Here is a 16,101-nt window from a genome sequence, read left to right on the forward strand (position 1 = left end):
GAATGGTACCTGTGTGATCTCTCCTCTGTATTCTTGCCTCAGGCTTTTACCAAAAATTTCTGGAGAACCCACTAAATAGTCACACTGTGCTAAGCACGATAGGGGACATTAACATGATTAAGACACAGTCCTTATTCCAAAGGCATTCACTGTCTCCATTAGAGAGAGGTGGGGTGCCGGGGGGGGGGGGGGCGGTGGCGGGTAGCTGATAAAAAAGCTAACTGAAACGAAGTTCATGGAGAAAGATCCAAGGTATTATGAGGATCTAGACAAACGACAGATTACTTCCAAACGCAGGGACCGATTTGTACAGTGATAACCACTTTACCCCGAAAGACATCTAATTTGTTGTTGCTGTTCAGTCGCTAAGTCATGTCCAACTCTTTGCAACCCTGTGAACTAGACAAATGCCAGATTATTTCCAAATGCAGCCCCATCTGCTAGGAGCTTGGTGGGGAAAATCATTCTGAGCGATGGCGTGGAGGATGGCAGCTGGGCTAAGAAGCAAGCTTGAGCTGAACCCTGAAAGTGGATGAGAGCAGGATGCATTCAGAAACAGTAGTTACAGTAAGCACAGCCAGAATCTAGGTACACAAGATGACGACAGTGTAAAAAACCAGGTCAAGAGAAAATTGTGGAAGGCTGAAAATGTCCAGCTGAGAAGCTAGGTTTTTTAAAAAAAGATGCAGAAATCCAGTCAAGGAAGAATGCCGTGACGGCTCTGGGTACTGGGAAGATGCACAACTTCCATAAGTATGGAGGATATACTGGGGGCGAGAGAGACTAGAGGCAAGCCGGCCAGACAAGGGGCTCTGGCCACAGGTCAGAGGTACCGAGGGCTACACAGAGGCCTGGGGCAGCAGCAAGCAATGGATGAATGGCAGTTTGCCTTTTCATCTTCAGGTGACACAGTCCCCAAGGGCACTTGGTTCTCAGACATACTGTGTTGCCAAGATGAAGAAGTCTTCGTGCCTTGGGCTAAACCAAAGACATGAAGGTACTCAAGTCCCGCAAATTTGAGCCGCTGCTCCTTTAGAGACCTGCCTGGTGGCATCTGTCTAAAGAAGGCACACTGAGTTAGAAGTGATCACATGCAAAAGCCACTGAGTTGGAAGTGATCATGTGCAAAAGCCTTTCTTAAGCAAGGGCCCTGTGATGTCAATACACATAACACAAAAGCAAAGTCCAATGATTCACATCATCCTGATGCCACACAACATGCCAAACCTTTACATCTTTGTCCTCTGTAGAGTCATAAAAATTTTTTTTTAACTTTTATAATTTATCTTTTCCCATGAAAAAGTGATGACTGACAGCTAGAATTATCTCACTAATCTGCTAGGATGGTGAGCATAAATGATTTCTGTATTTGATGATGGAAAATAAGATGAACTAATTCATCCCCAAATATGACCAGTGAGCCTACTTTCTTAAATGCTTTAAGATAGGTAATATGGCCAAACACATGTACAAATTGTATCATCAGAAAATTAAATGACCTACTTTGTTCTTAAACTCTATTCTCAAATATGAGATCAAAGCCTCTAAAATACATGCAGCAAATCAAATACCACCATGAGCATTCATTTCTTTAATACCTAATATATGAATTCTTACTTATGCTATTACATTCATTTTCTTCTTTCAGATGACAAAAAAAAAGAGAGTCTGTAAATGGAGCTAAACAGATTATTGGAGAAAACAGTTAGACATAGAATGACTCTGAGTGAAGATTCCTGGCACTTTTCTATGTGTGCAAGTGTATGCGCTCTGCATCCCAATGACAAAGCTAGAAAGAAAACTCACCTGTTTTCTTCCTCAAGATCTGCTAGGATTCTCTCTAGCTCCCCTCTTTCCTCACTCTCTAAGGAAATCAAGATCTGGGCAGGACTACGAGGCTGGCTCAGGGGGGAGTCCTGGTTCAAACTTTGGCAGTAATGCTGGATTAACAAATGTTCATCATCTCTGGAAAATAAAATCAAAGGTTTTGGTTTTTTCCCCCCTTATTTTGCTTTGGGGGGCAGGGACTCAGGCGTCTACTTTAAAATTGAAACAGTTATTTGCTCTTAACAATTAATTAGACCCTTTTTCCTGCTTTTAAAGACATTTTGATACTCTTGAGGTTGTGGTTCTACCCTCCTATTGGTGACAATTTCAAGTGTTTCTTGCTCAGATTTTCCATCGAATCTGGGTGGTCGACTTACATGAGTAAATCAATGGCTTGAATTTCTTAACCCCACTGAAGCAAGATGGTAACAATAATGAAACTCTACATTAAATGACTATTTAATTCAATTATTGTTTAGCTAGAAAAACAAAAATCAGCAGGGAAAAAAAAAAGAGCCATTAACGTGACTAATTGAAAGAGGACTGAACAACTCATCCCTTAGAGCAGCTTCGAAAGACTAATCTTCAGGAACAAAGAGGCCAAAGGCTTGTATTTTGGGAGGCAGCTGCCATCTTTCTTTATATCCAGGGATTCTCTAATACACAAGAGAAATTATTTTCTAAATGCACTCCCTGTAGCTCCTGAAAAGCCTGCATACCTCCGAGTTACAAGAAATTCATCCTATTCTTAATGAGAGGCTAAAACCCTTTGTTTCTGGCTAGACATCAATAAGATGATACGTTAATATTTCCCTCTCCACACCTGTTTAATTTCCTTTTCTCATCTCTGACTCTGAGCTGAAAAAATTTCAGATACTTGGGGAAAAAAATCCTCCTAATTTAAATGGTCTTGGTCCATCAGGTCAGATAACTGGTTGGTAAGTTAAAATTAAAATACTGACTGGGTGTTAAAAATAAACATTTAAGTTAAGTCAACCCATCTACCAAACCTCTTCCCCTGACCTGACCCTAAGATTTCATGTTATTCCCAAGCAACACTGAGTCAGAATGGATACTATGCCCTCAGAATAAGCTACAGCTAAATTTTGCTTAAAAATAAACCAAACGCAGTTTGGCCAGCTAATCTATTAGCCCTCTTCCCAAATTCTGAAGGTGTATTATGAGGACTTCCCATGTTTAATTACAACCGATAGTTATAATTCCACTTCTCTTGCTGTTCTCTTGGGCAGTCAATGAATGGCAGCCATTCTTAATAGATGCAACTGGAATCACTGTGAATGTCCTACAGCTTCTAACATTCAAATCAGTGATCCAAAGAACCAAATCATTCAGCTTGCTTACATTTAGTTGATTCTTTGTTTACGTATCTTTCTGTCAAAGTAGTTTATATATTAATGCTATTAATACTTTCCTCCACAGCTCAGAAAGAGAATGTACCACAGTTTTATTTGTGGGCAAAGGCTTTTTTGTTTAGTATAACTACGAATGGCTGAGTGTTGACTCTATTATCACCTTGATCACCTTTATGTACCAGAGGAGATGACTTATTCTCATGTCTTCAATAACCAGCAATGTATAAGTGCTACTTGGGTCCTATAGCCTTCAGTCTAATTCTTATACAGGCTGTTTCTCATTTGACTGTGACTGTGGGTTGCCACACCAAGTACATGTGATAAATTTACCATTTTTCCCTTTGCCTAGATTCTCTATGACAAAATGGTGAGACATCCGTTACTTAGGAAACTAACACCATCATTGTACCTTGACTAGATTTCATCTCTGTAAGTTGTCTCTTCAGTTCTCAGTTTGTCCTCCATAGAAGCTTCTCAATCTGCTCCCTCCACCTCAGGCTCTCGGTTCACGGCAGGACTCCTCAGTACTCCTTATGGTCAATACTACCCTTACTCTGTAATGAAGGCTCTGTTCCCCTGCCATCGCTGTGTTCTCTGCCACTCTGAACACCACTCTCTCGTCTTCTTTAAATTGGACAGGCCTGGTGTATCATCCCACTACAAAACCGTGACCTCAATTTATACATCCTCTCCTGAAACCCTTCACAAGACTGCCTCAGTTTGTTTAGCTCATGAAGACGCTCAATCGCAAAAGAAACCCTGCTAGCTAGGTTCTCTACAGGAAAATGCCCATCTAGCTACCCCATGGGAATACCAGTGCAGCTATTCCAAGATTATAGTTCTACTGCCCATGGATGGAGCTATCACTTGAAAAATATTAACATCCAGTCCCTTTAAAAATCCCACAGGTTCGGGCAAAGAGTAAACATCTCATAGAGTTTCGGTGTTTGAGCCCCTGCAATTTGTGATAGTACAGCACTGAATGAGGGGAACGCAAAATGTCTGAGAACATTTGTGCCACAGTTAGGAGGAGCTCATTCTGTGTTGGGATGCCAAGAGTTAAAGAAAAAAAAGCCAATGAGCGTCTCTCAGAAAGATCTAATGAGTATAAATGCTAATTCCTATCTTCTGTGCTACCCTATGTCTAAATCCCTCCAAGCAATTTCATGGTCAGGAACATTTTGTAAAAAGAGACAGGATACTTACATGCTCTCATTAGGAGAGATGCTATCATTTAGATAAGATCCACTGCTGTTTTCCATTTCTGCTAGCCTGATAAAAAACGTAAAAGCTCATTAAAACTTCTGTGACTTCTTAGACTCTACTCAAGACCTAATCGAACATTCCTGAAAACTAAAGGATAACTCATGTCAAGAGGAGAAAGGAATCCTTCATATTTAAAGGATGTGTGTGTTGGCCTAGCTATTTGAGGTGAGTGGTGGACCCCAGCTAGTTAAGCAGCTTTATATTTATGTCATAAATTACAAGAGAAGTTGCATTCTTTTTTCCTCCACAGGTTGATCTTCCTTTCGCTGAGAAGAGGCCTCTGTTTTCATGGGACAAGCTTCCTTAACAACAAACACACTCCATACCTTCCACTACCCCATGTGTTTTTAAAGACAATTAAAGCTTTCCACTGATAACAGAATGATACATAGCTAGTTAATACATCCCATGGTTGATAAACACATTCAGCAGTTAAAGTATTGATAGAAGATAATTCACAGTCAGCTCTCTACACATTCTGCCACCAATTTTTACCGTTAAAAACCTCCTTCACCTCAAACAATAATAGTCTTTTTACAACTTGAAAGTTAACCAAACTCTTAACAGATGTACTTAACAGGCATATTTTACAATTAGCAATTTAGTTCTTAGATATAAAAGTTACCTCAAACACAAAGAACGTGAGACAGAAAGGTCCAAGGATTAGGAAAAGTAATGATTCTCTTCTTTACACCACATTTTGTCAAATACACACAGAAATCAAAGCCAATGCTTTCGTATTCTGCATATAATACAGTATCATTTCTTCATATACTTATATCTGGTCTAGCAGTTTTCTAAGAAGGGTAGATGATTTCTAAGTCAATTGATTAAACGTGCTCAGTATATAGAACATAACAAAGCTCTCAAAATGTTTAAAGGCCGGGGTTAGGGCAGATTGTTCTGGACTGAAGCGCTCACTGGTGTTCAAAAACAACATGCAGTTGGAATGGCATGCACGTTAGAGGGCAAGGTGATTAGTAGAAATCAGACAAGATTGGGCAAAAAAGAAAAGATTTGTTTAAAATTATTATAGGTTAGCTTTCCTTGGTTAGTTACTTCAATCAATATTTGCCTGGCATTCAACTAGTCTCATACCTGCTAGCATAATGTTCAATGCGTGAATGAGTATCATCGTGTGAAAGCTGAGGGGACGAGGCAGGCCTATAAGGCAGAAAATGTGATTAGTCACAGATACCATCCATTAATGGAGAAGAAAAAAAAAAAAAACACCCCACAGTTCTGTTATATACATGGCCTAGAATGCTTTCAGCCTAAAGCTATGAATAAGGTACACATCTGGTTGTCTCTATATCAGATCATCAGGTATTGACAAGCTAGGTTTGACAGATGATTGGTCATCCTTCTGCTTTTCTCAAAAGCCACAAGGAGGGATCACAAACTTCTCTGGCAAGTTTTAATGATAGAAAAGGTCAAGGAAACAGTCTCTACATGACATTCAGTCTTCCTATCTTGTCATGTCTCATCGTCTATAGCTCTGAAATTGTGTTAGCAGTATATGCTTTAAAACTTTACACAATTTACACCTGTGCCATTTTTAGCTGCCTTCTTACTGAAGGAAAACTGTACATTTGCCTAGTACATTTGCAGTCAATGATTTTAGCTCTGGAGAGGCCACTGCAGTCTGTGACCAAGATTTCATGTATCAAGAAGTCTTGGTCTGCACAGTTTTGTAAAGAAGGAATATATCTACCACATTAGCAGCGGACTGTACTGCTACTTGGTAGAGTAAAACTGAAGGGCCCCAAATTATAATGTGATGCTTTAAAAAAAGAACTACTAACTTCAACAGAATGTCACAGTACCTGAAATATTTCTTATTAGGGACAATGTGTGCTAATGTACAGAGCGAAAAATGAGAGGAGGATTAGTATTCATAGTCTATTTACTTTGTGGGTTAAAAAAACCCTACTTTTTTGGCTTCACAGATGAAGATTTTGGTAGGGTTGACATGTTTTCACCTTTTCATACCTGATCTATTAATTATCCTTGAAGTTTTTATAGTATCTTTCAGATTAACCTTAGGAAAAAAAATCCATCTGTTCTGAAAACCAGTTTGGACTTGTGCTTTTTTGTTTTAACAGGAATAGGACAAAAAGGTCTCTTCCATTTCTCTCCTGACACAGAATGCCCTTAGGTAAAGGCATGAGTCCAAAAGTCGACAGTGATCTATTCAGTAAGGACTAGTTTAGTCCAGTGTCTAAGCAGCATTCAAGAACTTGGTCAGAGCACTAAGAAGAACATGTTTTTTCTTACAGTTAAAAAAAAAAAGGAAAACATGTAGTTACCTATGTTTACATAGGAAATATAGTAGAAATCTGTGTTTCTTAAAGAAGACACAAAATTATAAAATGGTTATAACACACTACATAACCAGGGAACTGAAATCTTGCCTGAGACATAAATGTCTTATTTATGAAACCAATGTTGTCTACGTCAATTGTCACCAGACCCAAACTTGGAATAAACTACAAAGATGCTAAAATTGTCATAAGGGAACAAAAGGATGGCTACCCAATTTACCAGGCAGATCCAAAGATATTCAGGTAAATCTTCACTCTAGTTTTGGAGATAATCTACTAGTTTGTTAAAACCCTGGAATAGTCCATTATTAGAAAAATGCCAAGGTTTGCTTGGAAATATTCACTGCAGGTCAAGATAACTGAGTACTTGGATTAATTGGTTTATAAGCCCTATCTCCTGGAATAGACCAGTCTTTCAATTATATACTTCTTAGAAGCTAAAAGCCCACCATCAAGGAAAACACATTAGTGTTTCTCCCCTGTAAACAGTTACTACCTTGGTAGTGTAGAGAAGAAAAAAACATGAGATCTTGGAGCATAACTGCACTAAGAAAGCTCAGCATGTAACTGTAAAACACTTTAATAAAATCTTAAACAGGATATCTTATGCAAAGCTTTAATTCTTAGCCTTGAGGATATCTCCATGTTATTTTTCTTATTAACGTATGTAGCACCTAACACAGCATGCTTAAGCACAAGAACTCATAAAAACCAAGAAATCTAAAATTTATATATATATATACACACACACACTAAAGGAGGTATTTATGAAACCAGGAAACGAGCCAAAAGGGAATACTGGTCAGAGAAGAATCATCTAAAAACCAATAATTAGTGAAAGTATAAAACTACTTAGTCCAGAAACAAAGCTAAATGCAAAGCCTTCTAAGCACTTTTCCAAGGGAAGGTAAGAATACTGTTATCCCTTCTCACTTCCTAAATATAAAGTGATAGATCCCCCGAAGGATTATTCCTGTTATTATTAATGGCCAATTCCATCCCCTCCACCACCATTTTCTCATTATCTGTGACAACTCCACTAATAAATTTTCAAGGCAGAAGAGCTCAAAGAATATTCTTTGACCATCTCACTTGTGGACAAACAATATAAAAGGTTTATGCCAGGTGTACTTTCAACTAAGGTGACAAATCCAGGTAGATAAGGGGTTTTTCTCTAAGGAAAAAAAGATTTGTATCTCAGTAAATTTTCAAATTCTATGATCCATCCTGAATGGACTAAATGCTGTCACTGTCATAGGATTTGTTAATATCAAATAGAATTCTTGCAAGATAAAGCACTCTAGGACCTGACTCTTCTGCCTCAAGAGAACAGCTTTAATTTATTTTCTAAATTATTTACCACCCCATGAATACAGACTTTAATAAAATTACACATATTACAGGGACTTTAGCCTGCTGGGTTTGTTTTATTCCTCAAAATTAGAATTTCCCACTATTTCTGAATAATGCAGCATACTTTTTATGGGAAGGCAAAGTGGGGGCAGGTTTCACTTGTTAGAGAATATACTTTTAAAAAGAATGTTTTCAGAAAGACAAACACCCTCTACTTAAAATAAGTTACATTAAACTGACTCCCTGAATGCTTCTCATTAGCTTATGGATAGAATAAACTTCCTCTCTAATTAGTCATTCTTTATTATGCTGTGCTACCTCTGACTATGTGTTTTAAAAAAATTACCCTTTGGCATATTTGTCTTTTGGATTTTTAAGTTGGTTAGAACTTATTCCAACACAGAGAAAATCCATTTGCTTATCAGGATCCAATCCGGCTGAGAATTTCAGTATATTATTTTTTAAAAGTTCTTTATTTGTGAAAGGTTTTACCTTCTATAAACATATAGATTACCTGGGATAGGGAAAATAATTACCAATAGCAAGTAACATAGCTGAATCTAAATAACTCCCCAAGTTGTTTAAGCATAATTAGTAAAGAAGTCAAATATAGTAACCATATCTCAAAATTCAAGGGCACAATAGTGTGGCTTTAAAGAAGAAAGGAAAGCCTCACACTTCCTTTAGGCCAATAAAGACTTCAAATAAACTTCAATTAACAGTTTGTACTTATCACGACAGGATTTTTTAAAAAGGATCTACTTTAATTATATGGTGAAATAAAAAAGACCCAATAAAGATAAACTGAATTCTTATATAAGTTCACTTTTCAAATTAGTCATTTCCTTCTTATATATAATAGAACTGTCTGACTTTAAATATTTTAATAAAGTACATTGTGAAATACCAAAATTTTGTTATAAACCCCCCACACACACACTGTAACTTTAAAACAATGCACTTTGCTGATATATAAATCACAGACTCTATAGTTTTCTAATGACATTCTAAATTCTGAGATAAGTCAATAAATTATTTATTAATATCAAGTATTAGTATTATTAATAAGACACACCAATAGTAATAACAAAGACTACAGTACACTTTCCTTCCAGTGTAAATGTATGTTTATGAGTTGGGTATTTAGCTTGGAGAAGAGAGCAAAGTGACTGTAGGTCAAAACTGAGAAACTCATATATATATATATATATATATACACACACACACACACACACACACAGATATATATATATATATATATAAGATTAGTCAAATAGCATGGCATTAGCTGATAAAAAGGCCACATGCCTCACTGAAATTATTCAACCATACTCAACATTATACCATGAAACAAACTTTGCTGGTTTTTAATGGTCCACTTATAACAGGCCCTAAAGAATAAAGCATCATCCTTTTGAAGGTCCTAAAGCACTCAATCTCTAGAAATATGACTAAAGAATATCATTATGTAATCAGAAGGCTCTTCCCTGCTTACAAGGAAAGAGCATATAAACATGTCTGCCAGGAACAGAACTAACAACTCAACAATTTCTTTGATGTTACTTTGACCTCCAGGCCATGATTTCTGCTGGTTTTCATTTGACCAGGTGAGGACCCTAAAACCTCACTGACTCTCCTGATCTGTGGCAGAGGGCACCCTCAAAGTCTCAGCAGGGGAAAAATTTTGAAAGGAAGGAAGGGAAATTAAAATGTCCTTAAAACAAACAGAACAAAAATTTTTTAAAAATCAAGCAAGCGAATGTGTTCGTGCTAGCAGCACCCTTCAGCGCAAGTACTCACGCAGAGTCTACCGGCCAGAAGTTGATCAGAGTAACAGGACTGCAAAACAAAAAATGAGGTGGTGAAGAGAGACACAGGCAAACTCAGCCATACACACACGCACAAAAAAAAAATTACTGAAAGGTCAAAATAAATGAAACCCAATTAAGTATGAACCATGAAAAGCAACGGCCAGACAAAGGTGAAAGGTGAATTAAAAGAAAACCAGTGGTGCGACTGCCGTCAGAGTCACAGAAAACAGAAGAGAAGGTTCAAAAGAGCTGAAGACAAGACCATCACTTGGATCTAGCGAGTCATAACTACTTACTGTGAAGGCATTTCTTGTGACCATTATTTTCTTTCAAGTAGGAAAAAGTGACTAGCTACAACCACACAATCTGATACAAAAAGACACACGCCTACTGATTTGTGAGGGGGGAGCATCAAAATGAAATCTTGGAGTCACTCATTTGTAAACAGTCCCGTATTTCTTACAAGCCTTTGTAAGGTAATTGGGAGCCAGAATATGGTGGGTTTTTTTCCCCTGTGAGATAGTTTAACTTTTCGAAAGGGTCACTGTTCATGGGACAATTGACACGGAAACTGGTAACTGAACATCAGCTTGCTTTTCTCTTTACAGCTACAGTAAATCTAAAGAAAGAAATAGGAGAGACTGTTTGCATTTGGGAGTGAAGGAAGGTATTCAGGTGAGAGGAGCTCAAATATATGTCTAAGAGGCTGCTGTGCTCTGGCCACTACTCACGTTTCCATGTTGTCCCCCTCTAAGACCGTCTGCACTGGCAGGTAGCCCATTCGGGGATGCTTCGCAAAATACCTTTTGGTGCGAAATTTGTTTTTTAGTACCTTGGCAAAGTCTCGAACATCTTCTCCCGATGTAGTCTGAAACGGAAATCATGAGGGGATCAGACTTGGGGCAGGGTTTGGAACGGAAAGCACCACTTCAGTGCTCTGCCTTGAGGTACTTGTCTTATAATTAAGAGTAGAAGGAGGCGAGAGCAAAGGCTGAAATCACACAAAACGGGCTTTGACACCACACCTGCCCTTTACAAATGGGGTTAACGGGTAAGTTATTTACCTACCCAAGGCTCCAATCATCTACAAAACTGAAACAAGAATGCCTCAACAAGTTGTGATGACGAATCAATGAAGTCTCAACTACTAGGCTGCTTGACAAATGGTAATTAATAGACGTCTGGAAGTCAGAGAGTTGACCTTCAGTTTTGCCACACCTTACAGTATTTGTAAAACATCTGTCCATGTTGCTGTCAGATTTTACCCACTAAGTACCATTCGATTCACAGCATGGTACATTCTCCATCATTGAATACCTTTTCAAAAGGAATCAAAGTGAGGAAGACAATGAAATAACTGGGAGGATCGCTCTGAAGATGCAAGAGAGAAGATGCAAGCTCTAAAGCAGAGATTCTCAAACTCTGACGTGTTGGAAACCACCTGCAGATCTCGCTAAAATGCCGCTTTTGATTTAGAAAGTCCAGGGTGAGGTTTGAGGTTCTGCACTGCTAATAAGCTCCCAGGTGATGCCAAAGCTGCTGGCCCACAGATGGCGCTTTGAATAGCTAGCAGCCATTGTTGAAGGAATACGAGATTTACACCCAGGTCTGTGTCCACCAAGTCCACACCCTTTCCACTTCACTAGTGATTTTCCTTTTCTTTCTTTATTAAGTTAATATGTATTGGACTAGATTTGCTTTACAATGCTGTGTTAGCTTCTGCTGTACAGCAATGTGAATCAGCTACACGTATACATGTATCACCCCTTTCTTGGATTTTCTTTCCATTTAGGTCACCAGAGAGTTGAGTAGAATTCCCTGCGTTATACAGTAGGTTTTCATTAGTGATCTATTTTGTACATAATGTCAGTAGTGTATATATGTCACTCCCAATCCCCCAATTCATGCCACCACCACCTTCCCCCTCGGTGTCCATCTGTGCATCACCAGCAGTTTTTCAAAGTTCTATTGGCCACTTAACATTTCCCCAAGATAATGACTTAAGAGATGACTCCAGTACTTCATTATAGAAACATGGGCAAACTTTTTAACCCCAGAATGTCGAGTCCTCAACTGTAAAAAGGGGATAAAAATAATACCTGTCTCATACAGAGTAGTTTCAAAGGTAAATGCCTAGCATTTAATGGTAAGTGTTAGTATGTTAAACAGACAAAAGATGAGCAAGATTCATTTAAATGGTGGATTACAAATTTCAGGGAACCTACATTACTCCTCCTCCATACTCAATGTGCCCCATGGCCCTAACACCTCTACACACAACAGCTAGGGATGTGGAAACTAAATGTGAAAATGTCTTTTCTACAACCCATGCAAACAGAAATGAAAACTATTGCTTCACCCAACAGTGTGTGTGGAGTGTCTATGACATTCTGCGTGTGCCAGGCATGGCACCAGGGATAAGGTCAATCCCAAAGTCTGCAATTTGGAGCTACTTGAGTTGGGCAACATCTGGGGAACTGAGCAATCATAGCATCACAGATCATCTGCAACCTGGAGAAAACTGAAACTTCTCCCAGGTGAGCTGACTCAAGCTCAGGGACACACCTACTTACCGGAGTGCAATATTCCACCATGGGATAGTGCATTTTATGGCCTTTTGCAACGCGGCCAGAGAAAAAGCAGCTTTGGCAGATGTCATAATTAAAGTGCTTTAGACTTCTGTACCTGGTAAAGCACAAAAACAAACACGTATGTATCTCTTTAGATCAAATTCCCAAAGAATACCCTTTAAGAAACCTCCTTCCATACTGTTTTAATTCTAGAAACAGAATGCTGTGTTTATTAATCCCTCAAGGTAAGTGATTAAATTCCTACCTCCAGATTTTTCTGGTGCTTTACCTGCAGTATCAAAACATTTTGGCAGAAACATCCTGTAAACATTTGGAGGGAGGGGAGAAAAACTCAGCTCTTGCTTTAACTCCACTGGGAACTCTTTCAGATTAAGTAGGAAGACACTGGCAAACTTCTAGGCTTTTGAAGACCAAATACTGGAATTTAAAAGAACTCTCAGAAAGGACAGATAGATGCATTTCAGGCCCATCCCCCACCCATCAAAAGGGCACCAACATTTCCTGGGGGAATTATTTTTTAAAAAATTATATAGATAAAGCAATTTCATAAGACAAAGGAAAATTCAGCAAGAAGTCTCAATTAAAACAAATCTTACTCTACATTTTCTGATTGACGGACATGATTCATTTTTCAGAGTTACTTGGATAACCTCTTTTATCTGTCTCTCTTCAGAAATCCCTCACCACCTTACCCCCACATGAAAATGGAAACCCCAAGAAAAGACACAATTTGGGTGAGATGAAAGGATTCATAATCTGGAAGTACTACACGCTACACATCCCCCCATTCTCAGAATACTCTATTCTTGGTTTCATACTCTCCCTGCCTTGTGCTTTTTCAGATAAGACTCTGAGCCAATTCAAATAAACATATTCCTCATGTCACATATGGGAATGTGGGGAAAAAGATACTGTTTTTAGATCCTAGTCATCTTCTGAGAATGGGGAAAAGGAGGAAAGAAGTGCTGATTCCTAAAATAATTTACTTTCATAAGGGCAAAAGAACTGAATGTCAAAATGCTCTCTTAGACCCTCCAAAGCATTCTCCTTTTGCATGTTATAAAATCCACCCTCTGCTTTGTCTACAGATCTTACCAGTGAAGAAAGCTAAGAAAATAAAGGTAAGAAATGCAATGCAGTCCCCTGGAGCTCCCCCTCCCCGCTGCCCCAAGGCATCACTCTTACCCGCAGAAACCAGGAAGGAGAGAAGGTGTCCTTTGATAGCACTGCCTACTCAATGCTGTCTATCTAGGCTTCAGAAGCCTCTGAAAGTCTCTGTAAAACCTCTTTGTACACAGCATGAAGTATGGAAGGGGCACAGTGAATAAAAGACACACAAATGGTAAAATGTAATTATTAGAAACAAAATAATGAGACAAGTCTCAGCATAACCAGCGATGAGTATTTACTTAGCTGGTAAGTGGATCCTGAACAGGCAGAGGATGCTACAGCTAGTTTACAACTTGATGGCTTATTCATCACTATGGCAACCTCGAGGTTGATTCAGATGTTTAAATACACCATCATTTCAGAATTTGGGTTTGGGATTACTGTTCATGAAGATTCATTCATTTAAAAATACCCCATCTCCCCAGACAGGTCAGCAAGACTGAAGATTTAAAAGCCAAGTGTTTTCTGGGACATTTTAAGAAACTCATAATAATAATAACCTACAATGTTTCCTACTTCTTGTACTTTTAAATTTATAAGGAACATTTTCTTGTTTTAGTGGCTTTGTGAATCTTTCATTTACTTGCACACTTTATATTCCCTCAGAAGTTCATTAGGAGACTATGAAAAGAGCATAATCGGATTCACAGATCAAGAAGTATGTTCTAGGCTGCTCTAAACAATTTTGGTTACTTTAGGGCAAGAAAAGTGGTGTAGAGTGATTAAGAGACTGAGCTGCCATGACAAGTCTCCCAAAATAGAATCATTCCTTAGTTTTATAACAGATTCTGGGAGACTTTCTATAAACAGAAAAGAGCATGGCGAAAAAAAAAGACATGATCAAAATGTCTTGGTTCCAGGAAAGAAGAGATACAGTTAACCTGTGTATACTTGATGAACGAAAATCTTGGTGGAGACAGGGAGTCCGTCCTGATTGATGAAGAACATGGCTCTGCAGAGCTAAAGAGGGAAAGCGGAGAGGGCCACCTATCTCATGAAGCAGATCCACCAACATAACCCAGTGCTCAGGGGGGTGACAGCAGGGATCCAGGCTCCAGCCTGGTCACCTCCTCTCCCACCATGGAGAGGAACAGACTAACAGCAACTGGCACAGTAGGTCACAATGCGCTAATAGCAACTGGCATGGGGGGTGATCAAGTCATACAAGGATGAGAAATGATACGACAAAAATGACATTGGGGGGCTTCTGCCTACCTGAAGCCGATGATTGGACACTCCTTGCAGATGTTACACTTGGCCTGATGCTTGGCAGTCTCCGCAGCAGCTACTCTGTGCAGGACGGGCAGCCACACCATGGACTGGGGTTCTAGTCTCATCCAATCGAGGAAGAGTGCCGCTTCGATCTCAGGCTTATTATTAGCCTGCAGAGACAGGAGGCCGGAGAGTGCAAGGAGAGAAGATAAGAAGGTAAAGGAGGCATATGTCATTTCCAGGGATGCATCAAATAAAGAGCCAAAGCGGTACAGCGAGGCCCACTTTTCACAGCCTGATTCTGCAAATGTCCCCTCAACATCCACACGAGCCCTCTGACACATGGCAGTCTGGGAAACTGCCATGACCCTGTTTGGCTACTAGATGACAAGAAAGCAAAGCAAACAAATGCAAAAAGTAAAGTACAATACACACCTGGGAGAGACTATATCTTACTCCAGTTTGGGAAGAGATATATAAAACTTAGCTATAAGTAAAAAGGAAGTGCTTATTGATAAAATTTCAAAAGACAGAGAGAGAAAAAAGAAACCTCAAGGAACGATTGATCTTTTTTTTTTTTCTTTCCCCTCCAGTGAATCTGTTTCTCAGTGATTCTTACAATCGTAATGAAGAGGCTTTACAATTCATTTGGTCCCAAAGCTTCATTTTACAGACACGAAAACTGAGATGTAGATGAGAGAAATGGCTTTTCAAAGGCCAGACAACTCCCTGGCAGCAGGAGTGAGTCTAGCATTGAAACCTCCCGCTCTAGTGTTCTCTTCATGGTGACCTGTTGTTTCTTTAACTCTAGTTTTCTGTTTTTCAGAGTTTATAAATACTGTGCCTCCCAGTGAGTCTAATGATTTTAGAAAAATCAAAATATATTTATCCATCATTTGATTGGTATGTTACTATAGTCATGCATTTAATTACATTTTTTAACCCTATAAGATCATGTTTTACGTTTTTATATTGTTAGATTGATCCATATATTAACCACTTTTGGGGGGTTTGTTTTCCATTGCTTCCTTCAATCTCAGATCTCCCATCTGGAATCAGTACTGTTGGCAGTGTATCTTTCAGTATTTCCTTTAGTAAGTGTTGATGGTGAATTTCTCAGCTTTCGTTTGCCTGAAAGTCTCTTTTATCCATATTCTTGATAGTTATCCTCATT

The 16,101-nt window shown here is 38.9% G+C and overlaps 1 protein-coding gene across 13 annotated transcripts in view; it reads right to left on the reverse strand.

Annotated features, from left to right (window-relative positions):
* Positions 1–16,101, reverse strand: part of DMD (dystrophin) — a 2,687,035-nt gene that overhangs the window by 57,328 nt on the left and 2,613,606 nt on the right. For 7 of the 13 annotated variants that reach the window (XM_070291484.1, XM_070291487.1, XM_070291488.1 and 4 more), the window contains 7 exons: positions 14,931–15,097; positions 12,528–12,639; positions 10,686–10,822; positions 9,944–9,982; positions 5,565–5,630; positions 4,407–4,472; positions 1,807–1,965 (listed from right to left, as the gene is read on the reverse strand). In XM_070291484.1, coding sequence (XP_070147585.1) covers positions 1,807–1,965; positions 4,407–4,472; positions 5,565–5,630; positions 9,944–9,982; positions 10,686–10,822; positions 12,528–12,639; positions 14,931–15,097 — 746 coding nt within the window. The remainder of the gene's footprint in view (positions 1–1,806; positions 1,966–4,406; positions 4,473–5,564; positions 5,631–9,943; positions 9,983–10,685; positions 10,823–12,527; positions 12,640–14,930; positions 15,098–16,101) is intronic. The other 6 variants (XM_070291485.1, XM_070291489.1, XM_070291490.1 and 3 more) reach the window with 1 other exon arrangement.

This window comes from Ovis canadensis, chromosome X, assembly GCF_042477335.2.
Source record: "Ovis canadensis isolate MfBH-ARS-UI-01 breed Bighorn chromosome X, ARS-UI_OviCan_v2, whole genome shotgun sequence".
NCBI classification, from domain to species: domain Eukaryota; kingdom Metazoa; phylum Chordata; class Mammalia; order Artiodactyla; family Bovidae; genus Ovis; species Ovis canadensis.